Source organism: Solanum dulcamara, chromosome 8, assembly GCF_947179165.1.
Source record: "Solanum dulcamara chromosome 8, daSolDulc1.2, whole genome shotgun sequence".
Taxonomy (NCBI): Eukaryota; Viridiplantae; Streptophyta; class Magnoliopsida; order Solanales; family Solanaceae; genus Solanum; species Solanum dulcamara.
Window position 1 is genome coordinate 878,294 of NC_077244.1, and position 19,462 is coordinate 897,755.

The following is a 19,462-nucleotide window of genomic DNA, read 5'->3' on the forward strand; positions in this document are numbered from 1 at the left end:
TGCAATATATATATATAAAATCTAAAAAGAAAGAGCCGAAAAAATAAATCATGTTATAAAGAAATGGTAAGGGCAATATATTTTTGGGGAATAATTAAACTACATTAATTAATTAATTAATTAATCATAAAGGGTTTGCTTTACTTCTATAGAAGTGAGAGCTTAAAGTGTTTACCTCACACTGAAGCAACAATAACAATAATAACATACAACATGCAATCCATAACTGTTAATTTGAAGAAAGTAGGGTGTACACAAAGTTTACTCCTATCTTTTATGAGGTAAAGAGGCTAACAATGTGGAAACGAGTTGGAGGTCTAGATGTACATCTTCAACATTGGCATGTTTAGTTGTTAGTTGAGGTCAAGTTAAGGCATTGCGAGAAATTGTAAGACAAGCCTGTTTGGTATGTGACATTATTAAAAACTGGCAAGAAATATGGAATGACATTCGTCACTGTCATGTAACGTAGGGAAATTGTACAGATACGAAGAACTATAGTCACATATACGTTCGTATACGAGTACTTCTTCAAACAATTACAAATCAAATATTCCAAAGGAAGAAGCATGGTAGGAGGAACAACATAATTGTTGTCTTTCATTGAATAGAAAACAACTTGCAACATAGGGTACAACAAAAAATTTACAATATTTGATATAGGTAAATTACAACATGGCCTAGAGACTCCACTGGCGCGATTACACTAGGAGCAAAAAACAGTTTTACTCAAATCATTATTTCTTCATTCTTCATTATAGATCTCATCAAGGGATTTGGAAATTCCATACATATCTTTGTTGCGTACTCCGGATCCACCATTTGCCTCAGGATGTTCCTCAGGTGAACATGAAATTTCCAATCCCATTCCTCTAAGTAAGCCTTCGTAGGACGCGGAAAGATCTTCTGAGGCCAACTGATGGTACTCCACTAGTTGTCTAAGGCACTGATTCTCCCTATTCAAGTTTGCATTTTCATTTGCAAGCCTTGATTTTTCAGCTAGAAGTGCCTCCATTTGGAGCCTCACCTAAGCAAATTTTAAAAATAAAACAGTAGGTTAGATGCAGACATTTTTGTAATTTCAATATATTTTTCATTCTGTCACGGTTCTAGTAGTAAACAATTTGAGTGCCACGGTTCAAGCAGTAAACAATTTGAGTGTCACAGTTCAAGTAGTATCACTCTAAGTTGTCTACCATATGCTACTATCAGTTCATATAGCATAATATATTTTACATTCTGTCACGGTTCAAGCAGTAAACAATTTGAGTGTCATGGTTCAATCAGTAAACAATTTGAGTGTCACGGTCCAAGCAGTAAACAATTTGAGTGTCACGGTTCAAGTAGTATCTTTCTAAGTTGTCTACCATATGATACTATCAGTTTATATAGCATAATATAGTTTACATTCTGTCATGGTTCAAGTAGTAAACAATTTGAATGTCACGGTTCAAGCTGAGTACTCACTCTATGTTATCTACCATATGATACTGTCAGTTTATACAGAAAAGTTTATTTTACATTCTGTCACGGTTCAAGTAGTAAACAATGAGTGACATGCTTCAAGTAGTAGACAATTTGAGGGTCACGCTTCAAGTAGCAAACATTTTGAGTTTTATGCTTCAAGGAGTAAACAATTTGAGTGTCACGGTTCAAAGTAATAAACAGTGTCACGGTTAAAGTAGTATCACTCTATGTTATTTCACTTATGATACTGTCAGTTTATATAGCAAAGTATAGTTTACATTCTGTCACGGTTCAAGTAGTAATCAATTTGAGTGTCACACTTCAAGTAGTAAACATTTTGAGCGTCACGGTTCAAGCAGTAAACATTTTGAGTACCACGCTTCTAGTAGTAAACAATTTTAGTGCCACACTTCAAGTAGTAAACAATTTGAGTGTCACGGTTCAAAGTAATAAGCATTTTGAGTGTCAGGTTCAAGTAGTTATCACTCAATGTTATCTACCATTTGATACTGTCAGTTTATAGCAAAGCATATTTTACATTCTGTCGCGGTTCAAGTAGAAAATTTAAGTGTCACACTTCAAGAAGTAAACATTTTGAGTGTCACGGTTCAATTAGTTGAGTGTCACACTTCAAGTAGTATCACTCAAATGTTGTCTACCATATGATATATTATGCTGTCAGTTTATATAACTTAAGTCTATTTCACATTACATCAGGGATCAAATAGTAAACAATTTGAGTGGGGATGTCAAGTATTACCAGGTCATCTTCTTCTGGTGGTATTCCCGTGTCATAGCCATCACGAAGCCTTCTATTCTCCTCCTCCAACAGAGTAGAACGTTCTTGCATAAAGTGCAAGTCTGATCTCATCGATTTCAGTTCTCGAGCTAATGTGGCTGCTTTTGACGCCATGCTAATCGCAAGCTTCACAGAGATAATTTCAAGTTAGCTTGTGAACACGAATGCAAAAGTAACTATAATCATTCTTGGAGAAATGTAAAACAAGAAAAAATGAGAGAGACGGGGTACCAACATTTTTGGCTTTCTTGAACTTCCCAATCTGATTTAAGACCTGCCCATTTTCTTTTTTGGTATCATCATCTTGTTGTGAATCCTCCGAGCATTCATCCAATTTCCTCTTCAATCCTCTGTTTCCTTCTTCACTCTCTTCTTTTTCTTCGTCTCCCTCCTGTTTACCTTCCTTTGATTGGTTTTCTCCACATTTTGCCTTCTCCATTGTGCAATGAAGTATATCTGTCAACGTGGGTGGTTTTGCTAGATCTCTTGCTCCCTGTAAGAAAATTACAGGATGCATGATCAATAACTCGATGTATGCACTTCCAAACATAATTTCAACTTGTACACTTATTTTTTCAACTATATTACACAGTGTATTTACTTCCAAATACTCTTCTTAAGCTTCAACTTCAAATATACAATTTTTCAACTTCAACAAAATATAGTCGTTATATTTTTTCAACTATATTACACAGTGTATTTACTTCCAAATACTCTTCTTAAGCTTCAACTTCAAATATACAATTTTTCAACTTCAACAAAATATAGTCGTTATATGTAAGCCTCAAAACATTACATTACAGAACTGTAAAAAACAACAACATATGATAGATGCTTGTATTTACGAGCAACATCTTGTTACAAGGAAAAAAGATAGATGCTTCTTAAAATTAACAAGCACAAATGCTGTGTAAAAGAACCTCAATTTTGCAAAATAAAACTTCTTTTGACAAATCCCATCTTCTTAAAACAACAAGCCTATGAAAAATCACACCATTAATCCTGTATGTACTATATACATGCATATACAAACAAAATCACACCTAAAGTATCATTTTTCTGTGAGTTTCATACCTTAACTATCTATTGTTCCTTTTAGTAAAACACAGCTCGATACTGAGTTGGCCAAATATTGTTCCCACTCTACAACAAGAGCGTGTAGGCCAACTCAATATCGAGGTGTGTTTAGTGATATTTTAGGTAGGTAAATAAAACAATGGATAGTTGAGGTATGAAACTCGCGAAAAGGTAATAATTTAGGTGTGGTTTAGATCATTACAGTATCTATGAGCAGTTTCTCTTTTATTCCCATCTACAACAATAACAACAACAACAACAACAACCTAGTAAAATCCCACAACGTGGGTCTGGGGAGGGAGGGTAAAGTGTACGCAAACCTTACTCCTACCAAGGTAGGACGGCTGTTTTCGAAGCTCAGTAAAAGCATAAAAAGAGGTTAACAAGCACAAATGCTCATCCAAATTCAAGTTCAAAAACTCAATTTTACAAACCAAAAATCCATTTCAACAAATCACATCATTATCAAAATGTAAAGCCATTAGGAAAAATCCTACATTTAATCCTCTTATAAGCTTAATCATAAAGTGAAACAAAGAGGTACCTGAAGGGCATTTTCCAGATTGTCAGATAACAGTGAAAGAGAACAAGAAACAGAATCAAATCCTCTTAGTAAAAGCATAGCATCCTCTTTCATCCTCTTCGATCGATCCTCTGCTCCATCGCGCTGCTACAAACCATTTTCACACAAAATTAAACAAAAATTGAGACCCAATAACAAATACTACAACAACCACAAACAAAGTGTAGTTACACAAATGAGGTCTTGGGAAGGTGGCGTGTACGCACAACTTACCCCAACCTCAAAGGTAGATATACTGTTTCCTATAGACTCTCGGCTCAAGTTAAGACAGTTAAAGCAATCCAAAAAAGAAGTAACGAATTACAAGAAACAACACTTAATAACAACAAAAGACAATAACAAAACAGAAACTACAACAAAACAATAAAATAATCGAGGTACAAGGAACAACATATAGTAACAGAAATCAAAGTACAATAAAGATACCCAAAAAAAAATCTTGAAAAAATAGTTTAAGCCCAAATTTTACCTTTTGAGCAGGGTTGTGATTTTCGCGATTTTCAAGAATAGTATCTACCCTGCTGCGAAGATTACTCCAGAATCGTTTATCTGATGATGGACTATAAATTGATGAAGAACCCATCAAGCTTGGTGAACCCTGAAATGGTGGGAAAAAAATTCAATTTTTATAAAAACAAATCTAAAGTTGTAATTTAATGTTGGGTTTTAAAGGAAAAATCTGTTCAAGAAGATAGAAAGATTGTTTCCGATAGACGAAAAAGACTACAGTAGCAACAAGCATGAACAATAACAACAAGAAGAAGAATCAATGGAATTTGTGATGCTGAGAAATTAACAGAAAAACAAATCTAAAGTTGCAATCTTTAATGAATAAAGTACCTTGTTAAGAGATGTAGGGGAAGAAGATTCTACTGAGATTGTCATTTGAACTTTCTTGGATTTGGAGAGAGAGAGAGAGGGGAAGTAAAGTTTTAGAGAGAGAAAGTTGAATATGTAACGGCTAGTATTGGAGGAGCTGATGAGGTTGTCTTTAAATAGGAGAGTGTATAGACACCAACGTTATAAATAGCATAGAGTTGTCTTGCATTTGTTGTTGAGTTTATTTTGTATTTTATTTAGACATTTGAATTATGTATTTATTCCAATTAAGTACATGAAATAAGATAAAATATTTTTATTGGATATTTTGATGTTAAGTTTTGAAAAAGGTTTTGCATACATTCTCAAGAGTCTATTATGTGAATAAATAATAATTAAAAAATAATGTGTATAGTGTATTCTCATGAGAAATGGTAGAGTCACAATTTCAATTAAGGAGTGTCAATATATAAAAAAGTAAAATCGCTAGAAGTCAAAGAGTGTCAATATATAACATATAAGTTTTTGATGAAGGGGAGTTGGTCAACAACCCTCAAATATATGTGGCTCTGGCTCTGCCACTGCTAATGAGTGAAGTCTGTGAGTAGGATATACACAAATTTTACTTTTATTACTATGAGGTGAAAAGGTTATTTGGATAGATTCTCAACTCGAAAGAAAATAAAATAATTTGAAGCATGATAGCAAAAAAATATACGACAACAAAATAGCAAGGTACAAACCAAATGCAGTAAATGAATAGCAAAAGATAGTAATATATATTGAAGAAAAGGAAACTACACAATTACTAAATAGCAACTTTTATAAAGCACACTAGTATATGTGCTAATTACTCAACACGTCGATAGTTTCTATAATTATTTATTTTGTCCAAGTTGCCTCTAGATTCCCTATTTTTGCCTCTAGATATACTATATCTGATTAATATATCTGGTCTCTCTCACTCACTTCTCTTCCTCCCTTTATTTCTTAGTAATTGTGTTTTATAGTTATTTGTGTATCACAATATAATGTATCTGGGTCTCCAATGACAAATATGCACTAATATATCAAATATATCTGTGTATATCAATTTATTTAGTGTATCTAATATCAAGTTCATCTATCAAACATAAAAATGCATTGATGTATCCAGTATATCTGTGTGTATATATAATTACATATTGATTCTAAGAAGGCACTAGTATCTGTGATGTATTTAGTGTATGTATGTATTAATACATCTATCTGGTATCAAATTTGTGAAGTGTTCAGTGTACTTGTTCATAGATCAATACTTATAAAAAGACAAAAATGAAGATGTAGTTAATCAGATTCATATATATATAATTATGCCTTAACTAGTGGCCCTTCAATGATTATTTGATATTAATTATGTAGCACAAATCTCGAGAAAGAGAGAAAGAGGGAGAAATCGAGAAAAGGAGAGCAGAATAAGGCGAGAGACAGAGAAAGAGGGAGAGTGTGAGAGAGAGGGATAGAGTGAGGGGAAGAGAGCTAGTGGGAGAAACGGGAGGAGAAAGAGGAAGAGATTATGCAACCATTTAAAAGTATAGTGGGATTCAATATATATGGTAGAGATGTTTGTTTAGTTAGATAGTTTGTTTTTATTACTAAACCATTTATGTCATCTCTTTTAATTATACACATTGATCTCTTTAGTGATATTTCAAGTTTGTTTTAACTAAGATTGATATATATGATTAAAGTAGATATATTTTATCATTATTGCAATAAAAAAGTTGTTATCCTCCTAAATCCAAAGCACTTGTCTAAAAGTATATTCTCTGTGCTAAACTTTATTCGACATATTTACTTTTCAATCGTCAAATAAAAATAATTATTGTGATTTATTTATATATATTTTAAATTATTAATTATTATGATTTATTATACTTTTTAAATATATAAATTATTTCAAAGAAATTTAAAGAATATTTGCCTAAATTCAAAATAAAAATAAATAAATTTGACTCTCAAAATTTATCGGCGTGCTTATCTTGTGTGACAACACTACAAAGTGAATTGCTCTTCTAGGCGGGCTGCGAGTCTAAAATCAAAGGCAGTTTCAAAAAGGAGTTCAACCGTGGATATGACAAAAGCATTTTTTTGAATCAGATGGGCTTAATTAAAGAGCCGATTTTGGAGAGATTCTTCATCGATCTAGTGGCCGATAGTCGTAGTAGTCCTCTGATGGAAAATCTGTTAAGATCCACCCATGATTCATGAAAACTATTCTAGGAGAAGTTCGAATCCGTTACGTTCAGATATTGATTGGTCTTAATTTGATATGTTTCTACATTCTGCTCTCACTAAAAGGCATTTTTTTTTACGGAAAAACAACAAGAAAAAGGACTAAGATCCTCGTTGACAACATAAATTCGTAGGCAAGATATCAAATTGGGTCCCTTCTAGATCACATAAATTGAAACATAAGTATTAACCTTATTTAAGTGTACAAAATTGGAACAAATCGATATAGACCCCCCCCCACCCACCCCGCACCCGCACCCGCATCCCCTATCTCCTCTTTGCCGCTTCAATGTTAAATCCTATACAACATTAGGGTCTAAAGAACTGTCATAAATTTCTCTATACTCCTATTTAGGTCTCAATAAAAAAACTCACCAAGATTCAATTTTTTCATCACAAAACAAGAAAATCATCAAACCCCAGAAGATGAAATTCCAATTAGAAGATGTAACAATATATTTCCCATATGATAACATATATCCAGAACAATATCAGTACATGTTAGAACTCAAAAGAGCCTTAGATGCAAAAGGGCATTGTCTTCTTGAAATGCCTACAGGCACTGGTAAAACAATTGCCTTACTTTCTTTAATTACAAGTTACAGACTTTCAAAACCATCAAATCCAATTAAGCTTATTTATTGTACAAGAACTGTACATGAAATGGAGAAAACATTAGCTGAGCTTAAATTGTTGTATAATTATCAGTTAAAGCATTTCGGGCCGGGTGCCCGAATGCTGGCAATTGGGTTGTCATCAAGAAAGAATTTGTGTGTAAACCCAACTGTGGTTTCTGCTGAGAATAGGGATTCTGTTGATGCTGGATGTAGGAAACTTACCGCTAGTTGGGTTAGAGCAATTGCTGCTGAAAATCCAAATATTCCTACTTGTTCCTTTTATGAGAATTATGATGCTGCTGATAAGGCTGGTACTTCAACTTTGCCTGCTGGTGTTTATACTTTGCAGGTATCTCTCTCTCTCACTCACACATTCAATTAATGTATAATTAACTATGCCTCGATCCCATATTAGTTGGAGTTAGCTATATGAATTCGGTTTATAGCTAGACTAAGGGTGTGTTCGGTATGAAAGGAAAATGTTTTCCAGAAAAATAAGTGAGTTTTCAGAAACAACCTCTCTACCTCCGAAGTGGAAGAATGAGGTCTGCATAAACTCTACCTTCCCCATACCCTACTTGTGGGATTATACTAGGTGTGTTGTTGTAGAAAAATAAATGAGTTTCTTACTATTTTCATGTGTTCAGTACGTAAGCAAAAATTTTTTTTTAGACAAATACTATAGGATGTGGGGTGGAGGTAGGAGGGTGTGGGATGGTGGGGATGGGGCTATGGGGTGTGAGTGAAGATGAGGTGTGTCGGAGGGTGGGGAGGACAAAATCAATGTGGAATGCCTGCTGGTGTTTATACAACGCAAGTTCTTTCTCTCTCACCCTTCAATCAATGTATAATTAACTATGCCTCGATCCCAAATTAGTTGGATTAGCTATATGAATGTGATTTATTATTTTTATGCTTCAAATGGTTATAGTTAAGTGAAAGATAACATTTTTTTGCTTGCGTCGAGGGGAAGTAAATGGGTTATTCTTGACATTGCTTGTGGAGGGTACAATGACATATGCTATATAATCTAGACATAATATATAAACAAACACTCAAACTTGGCCTCAGCTGACAAGTAAGCATTCCAACTTTGAGAGTGCAGATTTATACACCTCAACTGACAACTAAACACTCCAACTCGTCCCCACTGTGTCTCGTGGACACCTCATGTTGACGTGAAACATAATTTTTCTTGGAGGTGTCTAGATGATCATTTTGTAAGTTGGAGTGTTCAACTGACACGGTCGAGACGAGTTGAGCTGTCTAGATGTGCATACTCAAAGCTGGAGTGCTTACTTAATTTGAGTGTCTTTGTATCTATTATTATGCCTATAATCTAATGTGGTTGGAGGAGGGGTTAGAGTGAAACAATTGACTGTGCAGCTGTGAAGAGTTTTTTTTTTGCATTCTATGTTTTAAATGTTGTTTCTTGCTAGAACTTTTACTGTCATGATTAAGTCGAGTTTCCTTGTTTATATTTTTCTGTTAAACTGGGGGACTCAGTTTGCGTATTAACTATCCTTGATCTCAAATTAATTGGAGTAGCTACATGAATCTGGTTCATAGTTAGACTATTTTTATGCTTCAGCTGGTTATAGTAAGTGGAAGACACATTTTTTGCTTGTACCCGCGGGACAATGAATTGGTTGTTCTTGACATTGCTTTTGTGGAGGATACAATGACATCTGTTATATCTTATGTAATTTGGTTTGAGAAGGGGTTATAGAGGAACACTTGAATTTTCAGTGGTGAAGAGATATATGACTTAGTTAATTCACTGCATTGATTCTTGACTAGAACTTTTACTGTCATTCTTGATTCAATGTATGCTTAACTATGTCTCGATCCCAATTTTGTTGGGGTTAGCTATCTGAATTCCTGTTCATATTTAGACTATGTTTATGCTTCTACAGGTTATGCTTCAGCTCACATAGGCGGAGTTAAGTGAAAGACACATTTTTGCTTGCACCCGTGGGGAAATAAATTGATTATTCTTGGCATTGCATTTATGTTGTATGCAGTAACATCTGTTTATATTTTTCTGTTAAAGTGGATGGTGCATATGTTCCCGTAAGATGGTTAGAATTAGAATCAGGTATAAAGAAGAGCTTAAATTTGCAGTGGTGAAGAGATATAACTGTTTTTATCACTGCATTCCACGCTATATGGACTGATTCTTGACTAGAAATTTCTCTGTCTATATTTGAAACAAGTTTTTCTGTTCATACATCTCTCTGTTAACATGGGTTCTCAAGTGTATATATATATGTGTGTGTGTGTGTGTAAGGTTAGACTGCATTTGTGCAGGATTTCTGTTGTATCTGTGGAGGATACAAAGACATCCGTTATATCTAATGTAGTTTGGCTTGAGAATGGGTTATATGGAAGCGCTTGTACTTGCAGTGGTGAAAGGAGATATTACTTGTTTACTGATTGCATTATATGCTCTGGAGATTGATTCTTGACCAGAAAATTTATCCTGCCTTTATATGATTCTAGTTTTCTTGTTTATATTCTCCTCTGTCAATGGTGGTGCTCAAGTTTGCATTTGATCTTGTGCGATGATTAAACTGCACTTTTGCAGGAGCTAAGATTGTATGGTAAGGATAAGGGTTGGTGCCCATACTTTCTGGCGCGGCATATGGTGCAACAGGCAAATGTTGTGGTTTACAGCTACCAATACCTGCTTGATCCCAAGGTTGCTGGTATCATATCAAAGGAGATGGAGAGAGAGTGTGTTGTAGTGTTTGATGAGGCCCATAATATAGACAATGTATGCATTGAAGCACTTAGTGTTAGTGTGAGGAAGCAAACACTTGAAGGGGCAACAAGGAATCTCAGTAGGATGTCTCAGGAAATTGAAAGGTAAATATCTTCTGTGACAATTACCACTTCTTGTCAATGACAATCTTTTAACAACCAAGCAAAAAACAATTACCTCTTCTTGTCGATGACTCAAGGATGACACGATTCTTTGAAAACAATAATGCAATATAAGCAAATCAAAACATTATAAAGCATTTCATAATCCAAAGGACAACTGTGATTTATCTTCTGTGACATTATGTCCGTACTACCCTTCACACTGAACCAAGGTTTGCATATTCTTACGTGTGTGCATAGAAGTATAAATTTGCTAATAGCATTTGAATTCCGTTTTATGCCGTAGTTTTATGGGTTAAAAATGATTTGAAATACCTTGGAGATTGTTCAATCTAGTATATATGATGTTATGATCTATTATAACCCCCTCCCTCTTTCACAAGCCTGTAAAGGAAACTATGTAAAGAAAAAAGAAGAAAAGAAAAGTAAAGGATTGCGAGATACCCATGTTTGGCTGACATCTTGCATGGTAGGAAGGCTGAAGGCTACTGATGCTGGTCGACTGCGTGTTGAGTATAATCGTCTAGTTGAGGGTCTAGCTCAAAGACTGCCTGGTATGTTGATTAAACTGTTTGTTGATGTACTTCTAATATTGTGCTAGTGATAGTAAACTAAGGTCCTTGCTCATCTATCTTCTTTGTACAGCTCAGGATGTATGGCTTGCTAATCCTGCCTTGCCTGATGACATCATGAAGGAAGCAGTGCCAGGAAACATAAGGAAAGCAGAGCACTTCTTGTCTGTTTTGCGAAGATTTGTCCAGTATCTTAATGGGCGTCTGGAGACTGATAATGTGGAAAAGGAGGGTCCTGTTGCTTTTGTTGCTTCTATTAATACACAAGTTGGAATTGACCAAAAGATGTTAAAATTTTGTTATGATAGGCTTCACTCCCTTATGTTAACCCTGGAGATAACTGATACAGATGAGTTTCTGCATATTCAAACTGTTTGTGACCTTGCCACGTTGGTTGGGACGTACTCTCGGGGATTTTCCATTATAATTGAACCATATGACGAGAGGATGCCACATATTCCTGATCCTGTCCTGCAGGTGCGTGTTTGCTTCTCTTGGGACATATTTGTCTTATATTACCTCTTTCTAGTCTAAGTTTGTGATTTATCTGTCTTGAGTTAAATAATCTGTATCGGAGATTATTGTTATTAGTTTCTAAACATTTTATCATTCAGATGTTGGATTTTCGAGTGCACTGGTTTTGTTATTTGTTCTCAGAAACTTACTATTCTGATGCCTCTTACCTTAGTGTGGAATCAATTTGTCTTTCTTTAATTAATCTTCTTGTAATGATTGCATCTAATTAGTCTAATCGTAGTCCATGTGTTCTGTAATGAAATTCTGTCTCTAAAAATGTTGCTATATTGTTTTGAAATGCATTTTACTGGGAAGATATCTAAGTTGCCATTGATATTTTTTTAAGTTGCTTTACCATTAGTGCGCAATTGTCTTACCTCAGAAATATTTTGGCATGCCAGCTTACCTGTCACGATGCCTCTCTTGCCATAAAGCCCGTTTTTGAACGATTCCAGTCTGTTGTGATTACCTCTGGGACCCTCAGTCCAATTGATCTCTATCCTCGTCTTCTCAATTTTAATCCGGTAGTTAGTCGAAGCTTCAAGATGTCATTGACAAGGGATTGCATATGTCCAATGGTCCTTACGCGGGGAAGGTAAACCTTTGACTAGCTGTTGACTTCATGACAATACTTATCTCAACTCCCAACCCACTCACAAGATGCGGATGAGAAGGAGAGCATATATCTTTTTTGAGTGTTTCGTAGCTTGATTATGTTGAAGAATTTGGTTCATGTTATTTGTTTTGTATTTCTCTTAAATTGCAGCGATCAGCTTCCTGTAAGCACTAAGTATGACCTGAGAAGCGATCCGGGCGTTGAGAAAAATTATGGGAAGCTTTTGCTAGAAATGGTTTCTGTTGTTCCAGATGGAGTTGTCTGTTTTTTTGTCAGTTACTCTTATATGGACGGAATCGTCAATAGTTGGCATGAATCAGGAATATTAAAGGTGCCACTATACCTTTTATTATGTTCTCCTCTCAACTTTCAGATAGAGCACTCTTTTTTATGAACTAAACAATGTTTAATGCTTAACAACAATGCCTTATCACACATGTGGCTACTTTTCTCTGTTGTTTTTCTTATCATCATTATATGATGCAGGATATAATGCAGCATAAACTCGTATTTATCGAGACCCAGGATGTTGTAGAGACTACATTGGCTTTGGATAATTATCGCAGGGCTTGTGATAGTGGGAGGGGTGCAGTTTTCTTCTCAGTTGCTAGGTGAATCTTTTTTTGAGTTTATGCATTTAACAATTTTATATTTCCATGCCTTGTTTCTTCTGTGCCAAACACAAATTTCCAGTCTTAAATTTGTTTCAAATGTGCAAGTGAGTGAGTGAGTTGTTTCAGGTTTGAACATGTACTAAATTCTTTGTATTTGTTGTTATTCTTCTTTTTGAATGTAATAGAAATAAAGTGATAAAGTTTTACTTCCTCCGTTTCAATTTGTTTGTCTGGTTTTGACTTGGCACAAAGTTTAAGAAAGTAAAGAAGACTTTGGAATCTTGTGGTCTTAAACTAAAGATTCGTGGAATGTACCAAAATGCCCTTTAATCTTGTGGTCATAAACTTGCCATGTGGAAAGTTAAAATTCAAGAGTTGTCAAAAAATGAAAGAGAGATTCTTTTTGAAACAGACTAAAAGGAAAGTTAGACAAACAAATTGAAACAGAGGGAGTAATATTTTGAGTTCTAGACCTAGTTCTTTGTTATCGTCTATCTCAATGTCGGACTGCTTCCAAAGCTTATTGGCTAGATTAATTGCCAAATGATGATACAGGATTTGTTCAAAATTACTCCTTAAATTGGAAGACAACTTTTAGGTTACCTTGGCTAAGTTTGCCATGTTGTAACAGATATGGAATTACATTGGCTTAAGTCTTAGTTTCGGAACTCTTTTTGTAGTTTTTTTTTTCATTTTAAATGCCGGGGTAGACTTTTTTTGTTTGATTTATTTATGTGTAAGATACTTTCTTTCTCCTAACTTTGACCGTTCTATTCCTATTTCCTTCACCATCATAGAAACTATCAGCGTTTCATTTGTTTCTGCCAGTTTCCGTTGCTTCCGTTCAGCAATTGAATCAACTCCTACTTCTGAAAATGGGAAATTGATGTTTGAACAAACATGAGTTCAAAGCCATTCCATTTTTTTGGCGTCTGGTTTGGTTTTCTTTTTGCCTAATCTATTTTTGGGTTTTGCATCTTCTCTCTCTCTCTCTCTCTCTCTGCTTTGTTTTTGTTTTACTGCTTCTATTAGACAATTACACTTCTGGCGTAAAATAAAGATGCATGAAACCTAAGGCAGCTCTCTACTGCACGTATCTATGTATCTGTTAATGGTAAAAAGAATTTCAAACTGAAACTGGACTGGAAGTTCAAGATTTTGAAAAAGGTATTCAAAACTGCCCAAGTAAAGAAAAATTGGAACAGAAAAACCAAATTTCAGTTTGATTGGTAGTTTTAGTAAACTGTATAACGTGCACTTCTTGAATAAAACTTTTGTTACATAATTATTCTTAGCTCAAATTGCTGAGAAAATTCTGCCATTGCATAATTACTTTCGATCTTTCTCTTTGTCGTGTTTCCTTTAAGGGAAAATACCTATTGCTGATGTAGTTTTAGTTCCTTTCTTTTGATTCCTCTCTTTATAAGGGAAATTCAGAAAGTTATGAATGGTTGTCATCCAGTGTTATCAAAAGAAAATAGCGCAATAAAGCTCTAAGGTCCGTTGGGTTTTGAGCATAAAGTGCAAATACAGCATGGACTTAAATAAAAAAGGCGCAAAGGGAGAAACAATACAAAAAATATATATATTTAGTCCAAAACTAATAATTATAAGCATGAATGATAAATTTATGAACAAAGAAATATAAAAATAAAATCACAATAAAGTGAAATATCAATTGTTTAGTGTCGCCTCTTCAGAAGAGTTCCATTGGCAAGGAAAAGTGTGCCTTAGAACCTTGATGATGACACTGAAGTTTACATTAAGTGAGGCAAAGCGCTCAACACTTTTGGAGCCTCGCTTTAGGGCTTAAACACACCTTTGACAGCACTGTTGCCATCTATCTAGTAGGGAAGTTGTTTAAACTATAGAGAGAGTTGTTTAGAAAGATAACTTTGTAAGGTTTCCGTGAGACCACTTAATTCAATGTTTATATCAACTGCAAAAGTGCAAATATCATTTTTAGCAGCAATGACGATGTGAAATGAAGTGCAAAATTGATGGTATATCTCTATTGACATTGGACTTAACGATGTCCGTGTGTTACTGTGCAGGGGAAAAGTGGCTGAAGGTATTGACTTTGATAGACACTATGGCAGGCTTGTTATCATGTTTGGCGTTCCATTCCAATACACGCTAAGCAGGTTAGTATAACTATGTGTTAAGTTTCACTTTCCTTATGATCTAATGATCAGTGTTGTTAAAAGCGCTGAAGCGCTCGCTTAAAGCGAGAAGCGAAGCGACAGGCTATCGCTCTAATGCCTTGAAGCGGTGCGATGTTGAAGAAGCGTGCGCTTCTGTCCCAGAAGCGAGAAGCGTGCTTTTTATAAAAGCGAGAAAAAGCTCGCGTTTTAGAGATAAGTGCTAACTAGGTTTTTTTTTTTTTTTTTAATTTATGTAAAAATACTTACGTAAGTTTTACCAAATATTTTCCCTCCTTTGTCGATTGCTGCTGGACTCTTGTGTGACTGCTGCTGGACTCTGTAAAAATACTTACGTTAGTTCTTCTTCTACTTCTTCTTCTTCTCTTCTTTTCTTCTTCTCTTTCTGTTTCTCTGCTGCGCAAGGTAACTAGTTTTTTTTTTGTTTTTTTTTTCAATTTGCTGTTTATAATGCTACTTAAGTAGTATTACTCTGTTTTTATTTCTTCTGATTTAAGATTCCTCTGTTTGTAATGCTACTGCATATGCTCGGTTTTTCTCTTTTTCTGTTTTGCTACTCTGTTCTGTCTCTATTTTTTTCCTTTGTTTTTTGTTGTTCTATGACTAAGTCACTATTTTGTTTTTGCTAGCAGTAAGTTGTATTTTCTTATTCAGTATCTATTTCTAGTGTCTATTTTGTTACTTTTTAATCTAAGAATTGAAAGATTTGCTTAATATGTTACCTCTATTGAGTTCTTGATTATTTATCTATGCATATCTAATATTTTTTATTTTTATACTAAATAGCGCTTTATTTGAAAAAAGCGTGCGCTTCGCTTCACGCTTCTCGCTTCGGTGAAGCGAGCCCTCGTGGCTTTTTTCCGCTTCTCGTTTCCCAAAACACTGCTAATGATGAAAGAGTGTTTCTCTTTTTAATCGGAAGGAAGTTTCAATGGCACGTCCATTTGATGTAATATCAAAATGATGCTGTCTCTTTTTAATCAGATAATCTATGCTTGATAGAGACGCGTGAACTTTATCTTTTTAGGCTATATATTGCATCTTGAGCTGTGTTAAAATTGCAGAATATTGCTTGCGCGATTGGAATATCTGAGGGAGACTTTCCAGATAAAAGAGGGCGATTTTTTGACTTTTGATGCTTTGGTACTTCCAGACTCGGTTATAGTCCTTATAATCTGTATTTTTTCCCCGTTATTTAATTATTTACCATATATTTTCAGAGGCAAGCTGCTCAATGTGTGGGTCGAGTTATTCGTTCAAAGGCAGATTATGGCATGATGATTTTTGCTGACAAAAGGTTTGCTTCTTTGTCCGTGTCAGTTGTATAATAATAATAGAAAAACTAGGAAGTGAAACAAAATTTAGAAATGATGCACAAGCAACTGGTGATGTTTTACCCGACCTCTTATCTATTACTAACCTACTCTCTATATTATGGTGATCAGATATAGCCGTCATTGACAAATTTACGATATGCCAAGAAAATATTGTCTTGAATATGTTCTAGCTCCCCTCCCCCCTAACACACACACCAAAAAATATATTGGAACAAGATACTAATGATGCCTTGCCTCTTGTATCCTGTGATCAGATATAGCCGTCATGATAAGCGTTCCAAGTTGCCTGGATGGATACTTTCACATTTACGGGATGCTCATTTGAACTTAAGTACAGACATGGCCGTGTATATAGCAAAAGAGGTGAGTGGGATTAGTTTTATGTTTTGCTGTTAACTGTTTCCGGCGTGCCGTTAATAGTCAGATGCATCAGAGAACCATTCTGAGGATCATCAAATGTGTTATGCATCTTTCAGAGGATCTTCTTTTTTGTCCTGCTTGATTAAAAAAATAGTTCTGTTTTGTCCTTATCTTTGGTCGTACGGGGAAGCGGGCTGGGATTCGGAAAGTTGTTAAGGTTGGACTATTCTAGGGAAGATAGCATAGTAGTTTAAATTTCTGTACATTCTATGACAGAAGCCTCAAACGGTAGAGAATATAGAGAACTTCTAGTGCTATCTTTTTTTTTTTGGACTGATCTTTGAGCTGAGGGTCTATTGGAAACGACCTCTCTACTTAGTCCCAAGGTAGGGGCAAGGTCTGCTTACACTCTACCCTCCCCAGACCCCACTCGTGGGATACACCGGGTATGTTGTATAATATTGGACTGATGTGAACTTAAATTGATCGACATGAATCAATGAGGATTTATATAGTCGAGCCCAAGTTTCTTGGAATCGAGGAGTAGTTGTTTTGATGATGACATGAGCCTCAAATTTGATTGCATTAATAGATACTGGCACTTCTATTTTCAATCTTTTCCCCTTCCCTTGAATGCAGTTTTTGAGAAAAATGGCTCAACCATATGATAAGAACGGTGCGCTGGGCAAGAAAACTCTACTGTCACAAGAAGACTTGGAAAATATGATCACTGGCCCTGACGGGGAGATGTTGCTTTAAGTGCTCGTACTAAGTGAGAAATCATTTTTGCCAATCTGTTCCCGGGAAATTTCAGTGTCTATATGTTGAACAGCACGATTACTACATCCATTAAAATTTGAAGTGAACTGATTCCTGTTAAAGATTTGCAGCAACCTTCAGTTTTGGGCTACTTCTATACGTGTAGAGCAGACTTAATTGAAAAATGATGCAAACTTGTACATTTCCGGCTCATAGAAACTTTCTTGGTTTTTTGAAAGTCAGAATAGGTTTTTAAGTTAAACACAACATGGATGTCTCTTGTCTATTGGCATAGAATGAAGTATTTATTCTCTACCTAAGCTGATTGTCGTGAAGTTTGTCGTGCAAAAATATAACAGTGTAGCTTAAGGTTTGATTCTCAGTTGTAGGCAAATGAAAATTTTGTTTATCAATTATGAATTGCAATGCATCTCAAGTGATCAACTTGATGAATCCAGTTTGAAAATGTGTTATGCATATGTTTCAAATGTATGGACAATAGACCTATTGTTTAGTGCTAATATAACCAATCATTGATATCTTTTTCGGTTTCTTTTGATCAAGGGTCTCGGAAATAGTCTCCCTATTCCGCAAAGGTAGGGGTATTAGTCTGCGTACAATCTACCTCTCTAGACTTTAAATGGGGGATTACACTTATATTGTTGTTATTGATATCTTCTTCTGTTTTTGTCCATGTTATTACCATTTTATGTTTGTTGTGCGGTGGCTCATACATGTATTTATACTTCTCGTTAGGAGGATAACGGGATTGAAGATCAGGGTAGAAGATTAATAGGTAGTCGAGCGTTGTACACTTTTTCTTATCAATATTTTTTTATATATATAAAGAGTTAGAGCAACAGAGTTTTGCTTGGAGAAGTGGTAGAAGTAAGAGTTTGTGCCACATTATGGCTTAGTACATAATAGGTAGTCGAGCGTTGTACACTTTTTTTCTTATCAATATTTTTATATATATATAAAGAGTTAGAGCAACAGAGTTCTGCTTGGAGAAGTGGTAGAAGTAAGAGTTTGTGCCACATTATGGCTTAGTACATAATAGGTAGTCGAACGTTGTACACTTTTTCTTATCAATATTTTTATATATATATAAAGAGTTAGAGCAACATAGTTCTGCTTGGAGAAGTGGTAGAAGAGTTTGTGCCACATTATGGCTTAGTACATGACTATTACAGATAGAAAGTTTTCTGGAGTACATAGTTCCAATTGTGTCTGTCCACACTGCTTTAGCCGCATACACAGGTGGAACTATCAAAATGGGGGGTTTTGCAAAAGAGGTGGACTTTGCTCCTTCCTTGCTCAGCATGTCAGCCACTTTATTCTGCTCCCTGAGGATGTGGGTTGGTGGCACTGCTCCCAGCTGCTGCATTAGAAACCTGCAGTCATTACTATTATAACATGTTCATTTGTTTAAATTGTTAGATTATTATGCAATGTTGTTCTTTTATCCAGTAGTTCAATCATGATTTTTTCATTACTGTATTTTCTTCTCTTACCTTCTTTGAAATGCTTTATTTGAGTTGAGAGTTTATCGAAAACAGTCTTCCTACCTGCACATGATGGACGTAAGGTCTATGTATGTCTTATTTTTTTCAACTCCACTTATGGGATACATTGGATATGTTTTAGATGAAAACTTTCCGATGCTAATTCGGATTTAGTCTACTCTAATATGAGTATCAGATACCAGGTGGGAATATGGTTAGTTATGTTTAATAATTAGTGAAACAAATGGAGAATTCTAAGGAATTGTGTGTTCTTGTTTAATAATTGCAATTTGCATTATGATTGAGTAGACATTCTTAAATTTTAAGTGTAAAAGTTAGATCTACATACTTAAATATTTTAGAAGTATATATTGATATTCAAATCAAATCTAAATATACACATTCATGTAACTTTGAAATCTTACATCTATAAGGGCCTCCATTATCATATCCAAATTCAAACATAAAATTCTATGAATTCAATAACAAATGAACTTTT

At 35.0% G+C, this 19,462-nt stretch overlaps 2 protein-coding genes across 5 annotated transcripts; one reads left to right on the plus strand and one right to left on the minus strand.

The window, feature by feature from the left end:
• Nucleotides 1–580: 580 nt before the first annotated feature.
• LOC129899584 (uncharacterized) lies at nt 581–4,903 on the minus strand. Of its 2 annotated transcripts, none has more exons than XM_055974590.1 (6): nt 4,767–4,903; nt 4,396–4,524; nt 3,888–4,010; nt 2,502–2,759; nt 2,228–2,392; nt 581–1,027 (listed from the first exon to the last, which is right to left on the minus strand). In XM_055974590.1, the coding sequence occupies exons 1-6, from the start codon at nt 4,809–4,811 to the stop codon at nt 746–748; spliced, it is 1,002 nt and encodes a 333-aa protein (XP_055830565.1). In that variant the 5' UTR covers nt 4,812–4,903; the 3' UTR covers nt 581–745. The 2 variants fall into 2 exon arrangements, with proteins under 2 accessions (XP_055830565.1, XP_055830564.1); XM_055974589.1 differs by having other exon boundaries at nt 3,888–4,013.
• A 2,390-nt stretch (nt 4,904–7,293) lies between these two features.
• On the plus strand, nt 7,294–17,962 carry LOC129899600 (general transcription and DNA repair factor IIH helicase subunit XPD). 3 transcript variants are annotated; one of them, XM_055974609.1, is made up of 12 exons: nt 7,303–7,985; nt 10,224–10,504; nt 11,000–11,076; nt 11,168–11,571; nt 12,012–12,205; nt 12,377–12,557; nt 12,713–12,837; nt 14,895–14,984; nt 16,067–16,145; nt 16,223–16,299; nt 16,594–16,702; nt 17,339–17,962. In XM_055974609.1, exons 1-12 carry the CDS (start codon nt 7,446–7,448, stop codon nt 17,456–17,458), a joined length of 2,277 nt encoding a protein of 758 aa, XP_055830584.1. In that variant the 5' UTR covers nt 7,303–7,445; the 3' UTR covers nt 17,459–17,962. The 3 variants fall into 3 exon arrangements, 2 of the variants coding, with proteins under 2 accessions (XP_055830585.1, XP_055830584.1); XM_055974610.1 differs by lacking the exons at nt 16,594–16,702; nt 17,339–17,962 and adding an exon at nt 16,448–16,478 and having other exon boundaries at nt 7,297–7,985; XR_008769559.1 differs by lacking the exons at nt 16,223–16,299; nt 16,594–16,702; nt 17,339–17,962 and adding an exon at nt 15,048–15,337 and having other exon boundaries at nt 7,294–7,985.
• Nucleotides 17,963–19,462: the final 1,500 nt, after the last annotated feature.